Source organism: Perca fluviatilis, chromosome 4, assembly GCF_010015445.1.
Source record: "Perca fluviatilis chromosome 4, GENO_Pfluv_1.0, whole genome shotgun sequence".
Classification (NCBI taxonomy): domain Eukaryota; kingdom Metazoa; phylum Chordata; class Actinopteri; order Perciformes; family Percidae; genus Perca; species Perca fluviatilis.
Window position 1 is genome coordinate 29,776,994 of NC_053115.1, and position 19,920 is coordinate 29,796,913.

At 39.8% G+C, this 19,920-nt stretch overlaps 1 protein-coding gene across 1 annotated transcript in view; it reads left to right on the forward strand.

Annotated features, from left to right (window-relative positions):
* stab1 (stabilin 1) overlaps window positions 1-19,920 on the forward strand; it is a 111,955-nt gene that overhangs the window by 51,482 nt on the left and 40,553 nt on the right. Inside the window, exons 40-56 of the mRNA XM_039797369.1 lie at window positions 853-951; window positions 1,040-1,165; window positions 1,463-1,536; window positions 2,926-2,997; window positions 3,990-4,109; window positions 4,201-4,248; window positions 4,670-4,753; window positions 5,011-5,157; window positions 6,471-6,605; window positions 6,698-6,757; window positions 7,076-7,252; window positions 8,673-8,762; window positions 9,052-9,198; window positions 11,083-11,139; window positions 11,227-11,395; window positions 13,803-13,952; window positions 17,116-17,220. Coding sequence (XP_039653303.1) covers window positions 853-951; window positions 1,040-1,165; window positions 1,463-1,536; window positions 2,926-2,997; window positions 3,990-4,109; window positions 4,201-4,248; window positions 4,670-4,753; window positions 5,011-5,157; window positions 6,471-6,605; window positions 6,698-6,757; window positions 7,076-7,252; window positions 8,673-8,762; window positions 9,052-9,198; window positions 11,083-11,139; window positions 11,227-11,395; window positions 13,803-13,952; window positions 17,116-17,220 — 1,860 coding nt within the window. The remainder of the gene's footprint in view (window positions 1-852; window positions 952-1,039; window positions 1,166-1,462; window positions 1,537-2,925; window positions 2,998-3,989; window positions 4,110-4,200; window positions 4,249-4,669; window positions 4,754-5,010; window positions 5,158-6,470; window positions 6,606-6,697; window positions 6,758-7,075; window positions 7,253-8,672; window positions 8,763-9,051; window positions 9,199-11,082; window positions 11,140-11,226; window positions 11,396-13,802; window positions 13,953-17,115; window positions 17,221-19,920) is intronic.

Consider the following 19,920-nt stretch of genomic DNA (forward strand, 5'->3'; position numbering starts at 1 on the left):
TTGTTTACTCTTATAGCATGTTCACTATTTTGTAGTGATGTCCAAATGTCTCGTGAGAATTATTAAACCCTTTATTATTGGACCTGTGTTATTTATCCCACAAAAACCGCAACGTAAAATTAAGTCATGATAGTTACTAACTACCGTCATGTGTTGTACAGACAGGAAAAGCAAATTGACGAATGTTTAACAAAAAGAATGACTTGAGGATAGTGTCTGCCAATTACACTCACTGGCCACTTTTATAGGTACTCCTGTACCATCTACTGCAATTACAACAGCTCAGCCATAAATTCTACTTTTACAAAGCTCATAAGTGTTTAGTTTTTGTTGACACTGTCTGAAAGGTGATAATTCTACTTCATGATTTTTATTGAGGTTGTAATAGGTGGTGGTTTTGTACTGAATTCATTGTATTGAAAGGTGTTTCTGATATTTTGGGACAGATATTTGAAACATGAGAATAGCTAATGACTGCTTAAAAGTCAGGTTAAAATTGAATATGTATGATATAGCTGCACAATAATGATGTGACATGAGATTAAAAGTTTGAAAAAAAAGTATACGAAGACTGTCGTATCGGATACGGATGGTAAATCAAATGAAAAAAATAAAGCCAGGTAAAATAGTCCAACTAAAACTTAACCAAATTAACAATCAAAAAAGAAGAAGGAACTCCCAGGTCAAATCGTTAGGAGCAGAGGTATGCACATTAACAGCTCATTCATTGTATGTTGTATTATAGAATAACCTTAGTCGACTTTCTCCAAGGGATAGTAGCTAATATCTGCCCAAGAAGTCACTAGATTTGTGACATGTGCTTTAAAAATGGTCAAAGAAATTTAAGACAAGAGTATTTCCTCTGCTGCAGCTGTATTACAGGACCCAAGGGTTCAGCTCCTGCCTGTGTGTGCGTTGCTGGATATGAAGGCAATGGAACTTACTGCAAAGGTATAGACACACACACACACACACACACACACACACATATTCTGTACAAATGTCAAATCTGATCAAAAATGTTTTCTCTGTGTCTCAGAGCTGGATTTGTGCCGCATGTCTAACGGTGGATGTTCAGAATTTGCCGTCTGCATGAAGGTCTCAGCAGGAGAGAGGACCTGTACATGTAGTGAGGGGTACACTGGAGACGGGGTCATCTGCCTGGGTATGTAGTTCTGACCCCTGACCCCACATTTCCTAACCTGAACCTCATGACCTGGCAAAGTCTTAAAATATCTGAAATTTTGTAAATTCATAGCCTTAGAATATTTCTAAATATGGAGTCCCCCAAAGGCTCACAGTGGGAATGTGTTTTTCAGAACTACTGCATTTGCAATAAATGTTGAGTTACATCGCAACATTTTTTGCATCCCTCCCTGATCCATAGGAACAGCTATTGTGTTGGTCCAGTCCAGTTATTATGCACTGCCAGCTGTCTGATTTACATGTCATATGTTCACAGAGATTGACGGCTGTCTGGTCAACAATGGAGGCTGCCATAAGTCAGCAGAGTGCATCAGAACAGGCCCCAACATTGTAAGACAACACAGTATTGCAGTAAAATATCAGATTTCAATGGCGCATAATGTTAGACCTGACCCAACACTGAGCCATCACTGTACCTGAGACTCAGTTTCATTTCAGATCAGGGGAGGTTTCAGGGGAGGTCTCATTTTAGTGAGGACCAAATAGCATCTGGGTGGTTCTTTAAAGTAAAGTATTTGTTTTATACTTTTGGCCACCATTAATGTTGGTTATGAAGTTCAATTTACCAAATCATAGTACCTCTACACTAATGTAAGCTGCCCTATGAGGGCTGGGGTCTGTGTGGCAGTAAAGTTAAGGAGGATTTTTGCCTCTAACTTTCTCCGTGGTCGTTCATTTTAATGTCTGTACAGCCGAACACACAGCAGAGCTGTCATTGACCAATATTTATATTTATTATTTTGTCAGGCAACATTGTGATTATAAAATAAGGACTTTATTACTGCAGCGCAGCAGCTTGGGAATAACTGCTGGATATAATGTAGTGTTTTATGGACCACAATTAAATGACATGAGAAAAACATGTAAATGAGAACTAGAACTTAAATTTAGCTGCATTAAAACACAGTGTAAGTGACCACAGAGAGCAGACGGACACTGAACGGATAACCTGCTGTTAAGCTGCCAAGTTACGGTGCACTGTGAGGTAGGGAAGTTAAGAGGACGACTCTAACTTTCTCAGGGATCACACATTTTAAGTCGATATAGCTGATCATACAGCACAGCTGTTGTCATTAACCTCCTACCAGAAACAACCAGTGCTGTCAAAATTGGCAAAAAATGACGTTCTAAAAAAAACAACAACATACAAACACATAGGTTTGTCTATATTTCGAAAATCTATCTTTGCGCATTATGTCCATAAGAGGGTAAACCAACAGGAGACATAACTACTTGTATAGGCACATTTATTTTAGCATGTATTTTAAAAGATCTACAAACCTCCACATTAGAAAATAAATTGATAAAATAATGTCCTATATAATGTCAAATTTAAACACTGTAGTCCTCTTTCCCTCTCTCTCTCTGAAGCGTACAGGAAGCAGCACATGACGCGGATTACACCGCTGAATGTTTAGGGAGCAGCGGCACAGGCCCACGCGAGAATGCGAGAGGCAGACAGCCGCAGTAGTGCTGCCTCTTTTTTTTTTTTTTAAACAATTTCTTCGTTGTTTTTTTTTTACAATTAAAATATGTATTTAGAATATTTAATGACAGCTCTAGAAACAACAGTACTGTGTTAACAGTATAACAAAAGTGATTTTGATTTGTTGAGAAATTATTATATGATTTGTTGATTGGCAGAGCACAGCGGGTGGCAAGAAAGAGATGGATGAAGTGATTGAATATTCTCTCTGTTTGCTCTGTTGTTGTCTCCAGACAGCCTGCAGGTGTCCTACGGGCTTTCAAGGATCAGGGAGGTTCTGTTACCCTGTCAACCCCTGCAGAAATGTATGTCAATTTGCTTTATTCTCCTTATCAGGATATTGAACTCTAAGCAAATCTCCAAATTGTATTTCCTCTGGGTAATCAAAATATATGGTAACACTTTATTTGAAGGGGGTTTGCATAAGCCCGACATGACACCATCATAACCATGACATGACACCGGGAATGAACATGAAGGAGTCTTTATGAATGTTTATGAATGTCAGTAAATGTTATTCGGTAAATTATAACAATTTTAATGCAAAGCTAGTATTGTTTGAGATGTTTCTCTTATGACAACTTGACATTAAGCAAGACAAAATAACCTATTAATGTCTTTGTTAGTACAACTTGCCATTAATCATTAGACAACATAACCATAAGTATGTCATAGCAGGCCTTATTATTGACATTACATTACATTACAAGTGGTTGGATTATACACTGGCTTTCATGTGACCATTATAATTGTATCATGAATATTTTCCGTGACCTAAAGTAAAGTGAAACGATTTGGACTTCATAAAGACGTCATAAAGTTTGATTACAGTGTCAAATGCTTTTATAACGGTGTCATGAATAATTCTCTTGACCTCAAGTGAAGTGAAACTAGTTGGACTTTTCATTAAGATGTCCTAAAAGTTATAAGACCACTTTGATGACAATCAATACAGTACCGAGGTGATTTACGGAGTTTTGGATAGATAACATTAGCTTTAGGCTACTTGCTAATATAACCGCTAACTGTAGTTAGCTGCCGTTAGCTAGTTAGCCTGGTTAGCTGCACAGCTGTCCAATTAGCTGACTCAGCCCCTGGGTTCAAGGAGCCAAACGCGGAAGAAAAAGACATCTCAGGAATATATTACCTGCCGTACCATTACACACATTTGTTGCAGACACACTAATTGATGACTCAACTAATTAAAAAATCTCATCTATGATTTTATAAAAAAATGAATATGATTGCAGGGCAGTTATCATCAATTAAAAATATTTTTTTTTGTGTATGTGTGCAGAACAATGGCGGCTGCAGTAAGCATGCTCGCTGTGAGTATATGGGTCAGGGTCAGAGGAACTGCTCCTGCCTCAGAGGCCACGTGGGCGATGGCTTCGATTGCCGGGGAAGCACCTACAATGTGAGTCACATGACCTCTGACTTCCCCCTGACCTCTAGCATCCCACTGCCTCCCCCCTCACAGGAAGTTGTGTTGTCTGTCTGTCTTACAGGAGCTGTTCCGACAATCAGAGAACATCGTCTTCAGTCGAATGTTATCTGTAAGTAAATAAAACTTTGCCTCCAGTTATTAATTTGATGCTGCTTAGTAAACACATACATGGTTTGTAATATACATGGCCGCAAGGAACAACAGCTGGCAAATCAGAGCTCCTGCTGCTCTGTGTGTTGGGCTTCTTATTATTCTTATTAAAGCGATCCCAAAATGTAAACTGATGGTGATGTCCAACTGAAATTAAAATAATTTTTTGCCAAAAAAATTAGTATATATCTCCTTTTATCTAACTTTGTGTCTTCATTTGGTTAAAGTTGTCATTGCCAAAAAAGAAGAGATTCAAATAAAATATATATAATATATAAGTATATGCAGTGACTGCATCCCCTGTATGAACTTGCTTCATAATACAGGCACCTGATCCATCATTACAGGAGTTCACTTTGTTTTCTTTGCGTTTTTCTCAGATGTCAGGCTCTCGTGGTCTTTATGGTGAGGGACCGTTTACTGCCTTTTCACCTGTAAAGGAAACCAACAACGACTCCTCTTCTGTGTGTATAACACCTGCTGTTTGTATATTATATAATGCTACAATAAGAATATTACCATGTTTTGTTTATCTTTAAGATTTACTGTCTTACCTGGAAAAAAGCTATACAGTCATTTAAAAGCTAAATCACAATATTAATTAATAATATATACAGTGTATATACATATACATTTATATACATTGTTGACTGGTGTCTCGCTGTTTGTGTGTGTGTGTGTGTGTGTGTGTGTGTGTGTGCATGTGTGCGTGTGTGTGTAGTTCGAGAAATGGAAACAGTTTGGCCGTCTTCCTGACCTGGTTCGTTACCACATCGTTTCCTGTGAGACTTTGACCTTAAGTGACCTCAAAACCACCAAGCTTGCTGTTTCAACGTCGGGACACACACTGCACTTCAGCCTGCAGCAGGTAACACACACTGCACTTCAGCCTGCAGCAGGTAACACACACTGCACTTCAGCCTGCAGCAGGTAACACACACTGCACTTCGTCCTGCAGCAGGTAACACACACTGCACTTCGGCCTGCAGCGGGTAACACACACACGCGCACACTTGTTCATTTGTGGAGGACAGCAGCTAAATTCAACTTCAACTAGAGACCATCTTGCAATGGCATCACACACGCCGCAATGCCAAATTGGGCCAGGGGAGTAAAGTGTGGGGGGGGGTCCCTTCCCTATTTTCTACCCCCCTACTTCTGGCAACGTTACCCGGACCACACCCATCTTCTTCTACAGCAATCCCCATCAATTCGTCGTAAAACTTCCCAGTTAGAGAGTAAACATATTCTTTGTAAATCTTTACAATCGTTTTTTTCAGTCTTTTTGGTCTATATGTCTTCAGATGTCTCACAATCCACCTTTCCGCTCTCCTCGTCTTTGTTTCTACCTACAGTACAGGCCAAAAGTTTGGACACACCTTCTCACTCAATGCGTTTTTTTATTTATTTTCATGACTATTTACATTGTAGATTCTCACTGAAGGCATCAAAACTATGAATGAACACATATGGAATTATGTACTTAACAAAAAAGTGTGAAATAACTGAAAACATGTCTTATATTTTAGATTCTTCAAAGTAGCCACCCTTTGCTTTTTTTATTAATAAGGGAAAAAATTCCACTAATTAACCCTGACAAGGCACACCTGTGAAGTGAAAACCATTTCAGGTGACTACCTCATGAAGCTCATTGAGAGAACACCAAGGGTTTGCAGTGCTATCAAAAAAACGGGTGGCTACTTTGAGGAATCTAAAATATAAGACATGTTTTCAGTTATTTCACACTTTTTTGTTAAGTACATAATTCCATATGTGTTCATTCATAGTTTTGATGCCTTCAGTGAGAATCTACAATGTAAATAGTCATGAAAATAAAGGAAATGCATTGAATGAGAAGGTGTGTCCAAACTTTTGGCCTGTACTGTATCTGCCTCACCTTAGGCAGCATGGTGGCTCAGTGGTTAGCACTTATGCATCACAGCAAGAAGGTTCTGGGTTTGAATCCAGGTCGTTTCTGTGTGGAGTTTGCATGTTCTCCCCGTGTTTGCGTGGGTTTTTCTTCCGGGTGCTCCGGTTTCCTCCCACCATAAAGACATGCATGCTGGGTAACTAGGACTACAGTTGAAAATTAGCCGACTAACACTGGCGCATTTACAGAAAGGTTGATTAATGTGCATTGTCCTGATCAAATAAATCTAAATCTCACCTCTCTCCCTGCAGGGTTCAGTCTGGATCAACAACAGATCGAGGATCGTGAAGAGTGATTACGTCACATCTAACGGAGTCATTCACCACATCGACACGCTGTTGATGCCCTACAGGCTGCAGGACAAACCAGTCCTCCTGTCTAACATGGTTTGCGGAGTTTGCTTTAAATTAATATATAGTTGATAATCAATCAGAATTGACGGACAGGCAGTGTGAACTCTCTCTCTCTCTCTGTTTAGATGAACTTTACGTCAGCAGCGAAGTTTTATGGCTACAGCCGCTTCTACAAACTCGTGGAGGTAAAAACAACAAAAACGCTGCACGTCCTGGTTTTATTTCTATTCCTACAGCCATATCTCCCATACTGCCTCCTCCTTCTCACTCTGGAATCCACCTCCTCTTTAATTTGTCCTTCCAGCACTTACACATCTACATCTATCTCTATCCTCTTATTACACCTACTTTTTTTTCCTTCTTCACATCTTTCTATCACTACTTATCCTTCTACAACTACTTCCTGATGCCAACTTCTTCTTCTACTACAACTCTCTCTGAGAACACACAACTTATACTGTGAGTGTGAGTACTACTGACCGTAATCTTGACTCTTTGTTCAGGATGCAGGGTTACTTCCTGTGCTCCAGATGTCCATCCACCAGCCGTTCACCATGTTCTGGCCCACTGACAAGGCCCTCAACTCCCTGCCAGCTGAAAGACAGCACTGGCTCTCCAGCCCCGATCACCGAGACCAAGTGGCTGCCTTGGTGAAGGCTCACATCATACGCAATTCCAAGGTAGGAAGAGGAGGAGGAGAAAGGCATTAGGAGGATGACTGGATCAAAAACACTGTTTGCTTCTTTGATACTCAAACGTAACTCCTCTAATTGGGCCCCTAAAGGATGAAAAGTTCATTGCAGCCCAGAAGGAAAATATGCACCTCTGTCGTGTCGGATTTAACATTTATTTTTATCATTAGTTAATCTGTCATTTATTTTCTCAATTAATTGTTTTGTCTATAAAATATAAGAAAATAGTTAAAATGTCGATCACAGCTACACAAAACCATTGATGACGTCTTCAAATGTCTTGGTTTTTTTCCTGCCAAACAAGCAGTTCAAAATACAAAACTCTTCTATTGACAATATCTGTCTTAAAGTTCTAAGACGAAGAAAGCCGCAAATCTTCAGCCGTTTTGCTTGAAAAATGACTCAAATGATTAATCAGATATCAAAATAGTTGCTGGGTAATTGCCATATGATTGACTTATCCATTAAACGATTAATTGTTGAGCTCTACATCTGTGATCAGTGTTAGTGCACATTATATATCAACTTTCCACAGTTTTTCAGCAAGGCAAACAATGCATGAACAAACATAGACATACAGTAGGTAAGATGTCCTGAATACCGATGGGCTAGAAGACCAACAACAGTAGTCACTCGTGTCCAACATTCACATTTCCAATGTACAAAGCCCAGCATCAATAACATAAAAAAATTAATAAAAAATGCAGAGAGATTAAATAGCGACATAATGACCAAATAAATACAAATAATCTAATAAAGTGCATAGTGACCAGACATGTTAAATATAGATTCAACATGGTTATGAAAGAATCCGATCACGATTGTTTTGTGGTTCATATTCTGTCATCTACTGGCTTGACTTCTGTGAGTTGACTCTGAAAGCAGTTACGCTCTCGGAGAACAAAGTGACATGAAGCAGGGTTCAGTTTACAATGTTCTAAAGGTTTAATGAGACACAAAAAAATATATATATTTTGTAACAATCGCTTCATTCACTTCGATGACGTGAGAGTAGATAGATAAGAAAGGGGCACCAGATGAGAGGAGGATTGGTTCAAGGTAGGTTCACGTAGATAAATCTTCAGGGAGGAAAACAGTCTAACTAATTTATGATACCGATACCAATTGAAACAGATGAGAAAGGCTTGGTTTAGAGTTTTAACAGAATTTGAATGTCACAGCTTCACAACAATGCTTCTGCCCACTGCTTCCCTGCTTACCAGCAATGGAGCTGAGGAAAGCTCATAGGGTCACCACAGTCGTGGCATGAACATGAATACATATCCAAAACAATAATATAATATCCAAAATCCAAAATCCATCCAAATCCGAAACTGTAGGCTTCTTCAAAAGGAGGAGGAAGGGTCTGACTGACTGAACAGATCACTATGAATTTCTTTGTGTCTAGGTGATGGGTGTCAGTCAGCCGGATAAATACTCGTCCTTTCGCACCATGCATGGATCAACCATCAAGTACAGCTGTGACAAGACGCTGGTGGTGAGAAAAAAACACACACACACACACACACACACACACACCAAAAAAAAGGAGCCATGTTGGCATCTACACCTGGCAGCTGGCTGTTTTATGTCTGCAATGTCTGTCATTACAGAGGTCCTTATTTTTTTACTTTATTTCTTTTCTCATTCCTAGCCTATGTTATTGAAAACGTGAGAAAGCACTCAATATGTGTTCTATTTTATTTTATTCTGTTCTAGGTCTGTGGCTGTATGTTGGCTGTTTTTAAAATGTTATTGATTGTGTGCCTGTGTGTGTGTGTGTTCAGGGTGCTGTATTGATTAATGAGAACGCAGCCCGGATAGTGGAGCGCTACCTGGACTTCAAAGAAGGTGTGGCCTATGGCATCGACCAGTTACTGGAACCACCTGGCCTGGGAGCACTCTGCGACAGCATGGAGAACAGAACCACTCACGTGAGTAGTGCTAATACTATTACTTTTAATACTGCTTTAAAACTCACAACATAAATGCTAATGTTGAAATTAAATAATTACTATTACAACAATTTTTACCTCTGTTTTGGTTGGATAGTCTGTTAAGTTTATTATATAAACACATTTGGATATATATCAGTACATATTTTGGAATTCTTTGGATGGAGTGATCACAAAACCAAAGCTAAGACACATTCAAATGTCAGATGACAGTGTGACAAAACAAAAGCAAGTTGATACATAATGTGCCACTAGAGTGGCTACAAACTAGTGATACTACTTAGATCTGCCACATTTACTGCTCATTGTAACTTAAATCAATTCAATGGAAATACTGTGATCAGTGGATTTCTCTCGGGGATGAAGAAAATCTCTTTAAATCTTCGTGCTGTTGACCAAGAGCATGCTGTCTTGCCATTGCTAACCTTTGAGGGAACAAAGAGCCAGAGAGTTCAAAAAGGAGGAAGCTATCGCTTTATTTTAATTGTGACTCTAGCGCTAGCATATTAGCGGTCACCAACTATCCCTGCAAGGTGTCCCTACGGCTGCAAATAGGGCTGCAACTAACGATTATTTTCATTGTCGATTATTCTGTTGATTATTTTCTCGATTAATCAATTTGTTTGTTTAGTTTATAAAATGCCAGAAAATGGGATCAAATGTTGATCAGTGTTTCCCAAAGCCTAATATGATGTCTTGTTTTGTCCACAACTCAAAAATATTTAGTTAACTGTCATAGAGGAGTAAACAAACTAGAAAATACTTTGATTTAAGAAGCTGGAATCTGAGAATTTTTGACTCAAACCAGTTAATCGATTATCAAAATAGTTGGCGATTAATTGTAATAGTTGACAATAGGGGTGGTACGGTTCACAAAACCCACGGTTCGGTTCGTATCACGGTTTTAGGGTCACGGTTTTCGGTTCAGTACGGTTCTTATTTTTTCTTTAACACTCCAGAATATACTTCAGCATATAGCTAAAATTAGCATATTGAATGCATGTTGCACAAAACGTGCACACAGTGGCAGTTCTATATTGTTTTATTTCATCATAGGTAACGTGAAATCCCAAATGTTCCCACACACCAGACTATAAACGACGCTGGCGCATCCTCCAGCTCTGGGCAGCCTCTCTCCCACTTGACATTTCTGCAGGTGACGTGACCTGCAGCGGCACCCCACTCCACTTGAGGAGCGGTCGGCTCGGTGTCTCTCAAAATCTGATGAAAATCTTTTAAACTGACCTTTGTCGATCTTAAATGAAGACAGATTCAGCAACTGCATGGCCTATTTCTCGCTTAAAATGTTTTCAGAAACACGTTTCGGTGAACTATTTTAGTACAATATGAGATCGTATTCTGAACGAGCCGCCATGACAGTCTGTTTTGAAATTTGGGACCAGCCAGACCCATGTGACGCAATCGTCCAATCAGCTGCCATGAGTTGCGTTTGTCACGCCCATCCCGCTCGTCATATCCAGTAACTGTTTTAACATAGGTGTATAAAGTGGGCACTACGGCAGTAAGAGGTTAGTGCACATTAACAGTGTACTGACGAACCGTGCGGTACACACACGCTCCGAACCGAGACTAGCAAACCGAGCGGTTCGGGTGTTTTTTCATGAACCGTACCACCCCTAGTTGACAACTAATTAATTAATTAATCGATTGATCTTTGCAGCTCTAGTCACCAAGCTTCTAGAACAAAACATTTCATGAAGACACATGGATGTGACTGGGCCTTAACACAGCTACCCCAGTAACTATTGTTACTAATACCACTGCCATGGTTATTACATTGATTACAGCCTTCCTACTTTTTTTGGTAGCTGGACTAAAGCTTTCTGTCTTAAAATGTCTCAGGGGCGCTGTGGACACTGCCTCTTCCCTCCATCCTGCCCCTTCAGACACCAAGACACGGTAAGATCTGCTAAAAATTCTGAACATTAGCAGCTTGTACAATACGTAACCTATGTCGAGATAAATGTCAGTCTTTCCTTCCTCCAGGGAAAGACAGAGCAATGTTCGCAATTTAGGTCCTTCAGGTATGGCCGCCGCTACCCATCTTTCCATGACCTGGATGATCTTGGGGGCCGGCCGGGCTGTAAGAGAGTTTGTCAGTTTCCTTCCTGGGTCCAGAAGTGCTGCAAAAACCACTACGGCCGAGACTGTCAAGGTAAAGAAGGCAAATAGGGAAGATGGTCCTCTGGTCAGACAGTCATCTCATCCTGCCCACAGAGGTCTGGAGAAAATTTTGCCCCCTAGAGCTATTCTTAGAGCCTTACAATTTGTGGAGCTACAAATGTTAAGAGTCCTGAGGGTGACAATTAATGAAAGGATGATGATTGAAACAGATTGAACAGAACAGAGAGAGGCTTTTTTCAGAGATTTCACAGAATGGAATGTAACAGATTTACAACAATGCTTTTGCCACTTTTGGTCAACACACAAATGTATTAACTCCACTAATTACATGATCCATCTTATTTTTGGTGTTATCGTTAGCAATAAAATACTGAGAGTAGTTTGAGTTTCTAGATCCGTTTGTAATAATGCTCTTCAACAAAATACATATGCCTTTAATGCTGTGTTCGGCCAAGGAGGTTATGTGTTTGTTCCGTTTTTTTTGTCGGTTTGTTTGTTTGTCAGCAAGATTACAGCAAAACTTGTGGCCCGATTTTCATGAAACTTGGTGGAAGGATGTAGCATGGGCCAGGGAAGAACCCATTAAATTTTGGAGCAGATCCGAAACACGGGGCGGATACACAACTTATTTTTCCCTTTCGTGAACATTACAGTTTTTCACGATCGCTATGACAATTTTTTCAATACTTTTAACAACTTTCCTAAACTCTTAACGCACCAACACACCTACAACACACGATTGGCAAAACAGTTAATTTCATGCTCAAAATCACACTTTGTAAACTAATCTCCAACACTGATTTTCAAAATACAATAATTCACTTACACAATACACTATGTCTACCAAAACAATGCAATCATGTCTCAAAATCAAATAATTCTTCCAAAACACTAACACATGTTCTCTCCCAACAGGAATATTTAGTCAATCACTGCACAATGACATAAAAAACACTAACATCAGATGGAATTACAGAAACTGCATCATTTTAAATGTGTCAGTCAGGTCTGCCCTTATAGAACAGACAATAGTATATTGTATTGATCATAGATTGTGTTTTGGACTGCAGTTTCTCTTGAAGTCTCTCTGCATTTTTGTTTTGTTGGGTTTAGTAAATGCATGCATATTTTCTTTTACTGTAAAGATAATTTTTTGGGCTTTTCCACCTTTATTTGACAGGACAGCTAGTTGAGAAGAAGGGAGACATGCAGGAAATCGTCACAAGCCAGATTTGAACCCTGGACCTCTGCGTTGAGGAATAAACCTCCAAGTATATGTGTGCCTGCTCTACCCACTGATCCAACCCGGCCACCATTTTGTTTCTTTTGCTGCAGAGATTCAATACAAAAAATGAATGACCCATGTCAGAGTAGCTTTATAGAATGTACGGTTTATGAAAAAAAGGAGAAAGAGACAGAATTGTCCTGGTACTCCTCTTCCTCTCCCTCGTGAAGGCATTTTTCTTATTTTCTGTGTTCATCTACAGTATATTGTTCAAATAGGTCCTCTTTTACTGTACTACCATATGATCATGTGATTGAAAGAACCTCAACACCTGAGTGTGTTTCCTAGAAGGGAATCAGCTGGGATTGATCTACGTATTTGCATAACTTCAATCAGCTGTTTCCAATAAATGCATGTATAAAATGCAGGGGATATATTTGTGTTTTAATTTACAATTTGAACAGCTGTTCACTTTGACTTTAGCCTATAAGTTAGGTTTAGAACATGATGTTATCTGTTCTGACATACAGTGTGAAAGCATTTGGAAATTTGGCAGTAAAAATCCATTGTTTTGGTTTTGGTGGAGCTTGTGTGTAAAAGAAATTTAAGCATTTAAAATTTGTGTTAACTGTATGCATTTTGTGTCAAAGCAACAAGAAATGTGTTAATTGTATAGCCTACACAGACGGATGTTGTGCTAACTGTGTTAAGAGTTTAGGAAAGTTGTTAAAAGTATTGAAAAAAGTGTCATAGTGATCGTAAAAAACTGTATAAGACATAAGCCGTCTGTGCTGCATTCATGTGGTGTCGGAATAATCGTAAAAATGAGTTCCCAACTGGGAAAACTCACACTACATTAACATTGTGAAACAGGCCATGCCCTGGCGGAAATCTGTGCCCACCGATTGCCCTTTCAGTTTATTCTTACATATCATACATCTTACACATCCTCATCATATTAGTAAACTTATTTGTTTTGTTTATTCTGTGCATCTATAGTTCTATACTTAAATTAATTGTTTTGATGGAGTATTTTTTCTTTTTGAAGGCGTTTGTGATCCATGGACTAGCATATATTTTTTTTTCTGCTGTATTTTTTTTTTTGGACAGTTTTTGTAAGACCATGATTGGAATATTTAAAAAAAAATTTCATATGCTTTCTTTTGTTTGTCCTCTATCATTTTTTTGACTCCACCTCTTCTGTGTGTTTTAGTTTGTCCAGGTGGCTTAGAGGCCCCTTGTGGTAACCATGGTGACTGTGACGATGGGATGCGTGGTTCAGGAAGATGTAGGTGCCATGAAGGTTTCAGAGGAACAGCCTGCGAACATTGTACCACCAACCACTACGGCCCCAATTGCACAGGTAGACCAAAATCAGGAAACACAAAACTCAACCAAAACTAAAACGGCCTCTGCGTTCAAATACCCATACTACCATACTATTTAGTATGCGAGAAAAATATTTAGTATATCAAATACAGTATGCCAAAAATACTATGTCCTACTGCATCCGGTCACATTTTGCAGTGTATATGAGCGAGAGGGTCAAAGTTTAAGGCACAATGTTATGTAATTATGTAACAATTGTATGCATACTGTATGCAACAGTCTATACTTTTAAAGGCAGCTGCAGTACATACTAAAAGTAAAAAGAAAAAGTATGTGATTTGGACACACTGTTTTTGAACCCAGACTATAACCAAGACTTTGTGAGATCCTCTTTTCAGAAGAAAATACCAGAATAAAGTAATGTCATTTTTTATGGACAGTTTTCACAGTAGAATATGATATGAATATATATATATGTTTTTTAGCATCATGTATTAGCTTTTGAAAGGTTGATAAATAAAACTCAATTTATCTTGGCTTGTATCAGAGATGCTTACAAGTCTGAGCTAGAGTCCAAGTCAAGTCTCAAGTCTGGTGGTTATAATGAGTGTTGTATCACCTGCTGCATTCCATCCAGGCTGCTTAGAACACTGCATAGCTATATATAAGGAATTCAAACATTGCAGCCAGTGGGACGTAAATGGTTATGTAAATCAAATACAAAAGTTTGGCAAACAAACAAACAAACGATCTTTTCATAACATCTTGCGGACGACAGTCGGAGTTAACCTCCCGTAGGTCGTGACTAAAACAAAAAGCAAGCTAATGTTAGATGGACAATGCTGAGCTAAACATGTTTGCTAATCCTTTTTGCTGATACCACATATTTAGCATTCAGCGCTTCCTTTGTGGCACAGCAGCTGCCAGTGCGGCCAACATGTTTGTTGTCATCTCTCATGTGTGGCCACGCGCAGCAGATACCTTAAGTATTACGTGTTACATAGGTAGGTTATGGTTACGCAGGTAGGGGAATAACATTCAGCTCATTAGACGTTTCCTAAAAATGAAGTCCCGCACCTGGAGTCCGAGTGGCTTTTGAGGACGAGTCAAGTCTGAAGTCACTGTGTGTGCGACTTAAGTGCGACTCGAGTCCGAGCCTCAAACTTGAGTCCCCATCTCTGGCTTGTATATCTCCCTGCTCTTTTATTAGCAAAGACCTATGTTTAAAATATTCACGTAGCAGCTTCTCATTTTTACTTTCCATTACTTTCACCGGTTGAAATGACAAATATCCTCGGCAACAGATTTCAACTACATTATTGAATATCAGACTACTGCTGTGCAGTCGTAGTGAGTGGCGATCACGGCAGGTAGGTTTGCAGTGGAGATTGCTTTGTCAGATATGTGTCACTAAAAAGAAGTAGATAACTTAATTTGAACGGCAGCTGGATTCTCACAATATCACAAGATCACGTGAAAATCCATCTAGTCAGGCTTCAAGTAATGCGTTTGTGTCCTAACAACCAGCTAACTGCATCAATCAGCATCCGGTAAGGAGCTACTGGCAGCTACGGGTGCGGCTTAGGTGCGTGTGGCGGCGCGACTGTTCAAAACAACAGTGGCGGCATGATAGACAGATGGTTCATTCAATCACCTGCCAGGTATTTCTTTTGAAGGATCCTGCCCTTTTACAAACAGTTTCCAATGACGGCTTCTCTGATGGTTCTGTGTTAACCAACCATCTGGCGTGTCAGGCTAGTAGATTACCTGTTATAGCTTGTTTTATGTTGTTTTCACTACCAACAATCTCTGAAACACAAAGCTAGATGAGTTGACCAATCACAGTTCTTTTTATCTTGTAGCCTCAATGTGCAGTTAAATTTTTGAGGAGGCGAGTGTTAGCTACAGTGTAGGAACTGAGCCTACGCACATAGCCGCCCTACCTTCAGTGTCACCCCTTAATGCACAATTATGAATACAGCTACAGGACCACAATGGGCATGAGAACTTTTCTTTATCCTCAAATAATGTATTTTTATTCCCTCACCCTCACATCCACCCACCCACCCAAAAATAATAATAATCTGGTTAGCAGACGCACCGCCATCTCTCCCCTATCAGCTCTCCTGCAGTCTGTCGCCATAGCAACGCTCCACACTCACCATCACAAAGGTGGGTGTGTTTCCAGCTCAGGACAACCCTGCCAGCCGTCTTCGCTAAGAGTCACCCAGCCGACTGGGTTAAAGAATATCAAACAGCTGCTGATCATCCGCTGTTTCTGTTTCAAAGTTCTCATTCAATGATCTCCTAAAGGTTCATCAACACAGGAGAAGAGGCAAGTCAGAGGTGTAAATCAGAGCTATGGTGGTTTTAAAACGCTTCGTTGTTGCAGTGAGGAACAGAACCCGTCGCCGTGGTTACTGAATTAATCCCAAACTGATCCAGAATGAGAAAGTGAACTGATTTAAACTGCTTAAAATCAGGTTTCAGCTCATCATTAGCGGAGCACACGAATATGAAGGTATGTGATTGAAGTTGTGGGGTTGTAGCAAACTTCCCTCCTTCATGTTTTATCTACACAGGCTTCTATCTTAGACTTTCACAGAGTTCTTCTGCACAACACAGTTGTTCATGTTGCGTTCTGATGTTTCAACCAAGAAGGGTTCATGTCGATCAAAGCATCAAAGAGCTCCAACTGTCCCTCACCTAACGTTGTCTGAGGAGAAGGTTAACCAGACTGCTGTTGCTGCCTGAAACCCTGAAATTACCTTTGTCGTCTTCACAACTCTATTGTGAGATTATTATTCAGATTGCCACCTCGGAAATATGATACAAAATTATAATACACTATGCAAACTATAAACAACACAAACTATTCAATTAAATGAATTATTTCTTATTTTTGTAGGTATTTTGTCATATACAGATATACAATGATGATTGCTGGGTAGTTTGTATGTTGATGTTGTCCAATGTCAAGTCTTTATTTGATCATGTGACAAGATGATGCAATATGTGGTATGTGTGTTATTTTAAGTGCAAAATCTGTCAAGACTTACAAACTGAGCACACCTGTAAACTGAGCAAGCAGTCGTGCCTAATGAACATTTAAGGGCCCCTCATAATAGCATGCACTGAGGCCTTTCAGACCTACGTTACGCCAATGGAGGTTGACTCATGTTTTTTCTCTCTTACAGTCTGCAGTTGTGGGGCGCAGGGAAGGTGTGATGAAGGCATTGAAGGTTCTGGACAGTGTGTCTGTAACCCGGGCTGGGAGGGTGATTACTGCCAGATCGATTTAGGTGAGTTTCCCTCCTGAATGTGACCTGAATGCAATGCATTCGTGTTTAATTAATGCAATAAATGTATGTGAGTCCAGGATGTTAAAGGATGTTTAAAGGATATGTCTGGTATTATTGTATGTATTCTTGTTGTTGTTGTTGTGATTAACATTTTTTTTTATTATTCTTTTATCAAAATACAAAAACGAGCGCCGTGCAAATGAGTCTGAGATTCCCATACTGTCTATGGAGATTCCATGTTGCACGGCGTTCGACTAGTCATGACTGGTTTCCAAGATGGCTCCCGCAAGTAAACATGAACGCAACTGTCTTTTTTTACTAAACTATCTGTACACTTACAATGTTGTCAATGCTTCGGTTCACATTTAGGGACCCTCATTATGCTAACGTTAAGGTGTGGTGATATTTCGAGCCTTTTTAGTGGAATTAAAAAACAATTTAATTTGAGTGTCCACATGCCCCAAATACTAGCATTGTAAGCTAACCAGCGGTCTGCGGTAGCCTCGTCAAAGCTCCAAACTCATTCGATTAGCATGAAAACATGTCCCAGAGAGCAACAGAGTAGGTACATATCAGTTAATAACCCCTAGGTTCGTTTTGCGCCGGAATTGTCCTTTAATTACAGAGAGCGACTTTGGTGAGTTATGTCATTTCAAGACGTTTGTGTGACACTGTACCCTGTACCAGTGTTAGCTATACAACTAATTTGCATGTGTGGTCCACTATGTAAATAGTTTATTTTATCATTCATGTGTTTGTTTTTATATTTCTATATAAAAACCTTGCCAGTGCAGTTTGTTTGCACTTTTTTATCAAAATCTCTTAGGCGGAATAGAAGAAAAGTCTTTTGACTTCAAATCGTTTTCACTATTAAGCTGACACATGTGGCTATGGCCTTGTGTTGTCTGTATCTCACCAGATGCGTTTACAGCAGTGTATTTTAGTCAGATTTTACAGATGAATGACTTGGACGGAAATAAAAACCTCCATTCCAGCCTCTGTAACTCTGTGTCAGTAAGGCCTAGAATCACCCTGACACTTGTAAATGAAACTCAAGAGTGTTTCCTTTCCAATGACACCAGGCACACCCCTGAGTCTCAAAGTATGTGGGACCTGTACCCCTTTTAATTTGAGTTTGTCGTTTAGACCAAAAATCAGCCGTTTCTTAAAAGCACTATTGCAGTGCCCGTTCAAAATGTGCCTGTTTGGAACGGGCTGATTGCTTGGCCTGTGGTATTGCTGCTTGTAGAATTCATCAAAACCAAATTGTACCCCAAAATTACTTACAGAAGGACCCCAAACCACTTCAAATGCAACTCCCCTGTATAGCCTACTACTGACTTATTGATTTACCTGACAGAGAACGTTGCAGATTCAGAATGTAATCACAAAATATATCAAAAAAACATGGAGTAATCAGACATTAGCCTCATGGACTCATGGCAGTGCGCTACCCACCCGGCCCGTAATAAGAGCTAATCACCATATATCTGCGTTAATCAACCACCAGAACTGGACTGTGTGTGTGTGTGTGTGTGTGTGTGTGTGTGTGTGTGAGAGAGAGAGAGAGAGAGAGAGAGAGACAGTGTGAGAGAGAGAGAGAGAGACAGTGTTGTCTCGTGTCGGATCGTTAACAAATTTAACATTTCGGCAGAGGTGTTAATTTCCATACAGGTTTAGTGGCTTGACAGTTAACGGTGAAGTAGGGGATTTGTTTCGCGGGGTATTTTGGCGACGGTAATGTTATTATTTAGCAGTTTACTTAATTAACCCGGGGTGAGTCTGAGTCTGCCCGGTTCAGCTCTGAGATTTTCTCGCATTGCACAGCGCTGTGAAGGAATAATCTCCGAGATTACTTTATATTCTGCCTCAGGTTAGAAGTGGTGAATGTAGGCTACAGCTCACAGCAACTTAATACTATATAGTGTCTGGCTTTTGTTTGATAATTAATATTGGCAAATGTGCTCCAGGAAAGTGAAGAAAAGTAAGTTTGGTATATCTAGCAATCATGTAGCTAACGTTGGAAGCAGGAAAAGAGTCAAAGGCAGTAAACCCCCTTGTTGTCACTTGTTGTCTGTAGCTGGTTGTGCTTTGCATGTGTGGGATTCTGAAACGTCCTTAAATTCAGGAATTGTCGTTTGTTTATTCAAAGACAGTCCAAAGTAGTGCTACTTTTCACATTTTTTTTGGGTCTGAGGTGTATTTCACATTTTAGCTGCCAAAGCTCCGCTGCTTTCTTCGACCCTCTCTGTGTCTGGTCCTGCCCTGTGCTAACTCATTGTTGCAGTGTGAGAGGGGGAGTGGCCAATGTGTGCTTCTTTTACTGATATATATTTAACGATATCTTTTGCATTTCTAATCCAACCAACGTCAAACTTGGCACTGCACTCGTGCCCGTAGGAAGACACTTGTCAAGTTTGAAATCCATCGGACTAACGTAATAATACAACATCTTTGGTAGACCCAAACCTTCTCTATCAATCGGTCTTGGTAATTCATTAAAATGTAGCATATTTATTTCTGTCAAACCATTTAAAATATGACAGGGGGACCCCCAGAGGAAGCGCTTGGATCAGGTAATTCAGCTTGGGATCACAAACCATTTTTGTAACATTGACCTTCCCTGCTATTGAAAGATTGACCGTCGCCCATCTATTAACATCACAAGAGATTTTATTGAATAATGGATCCATATTAACT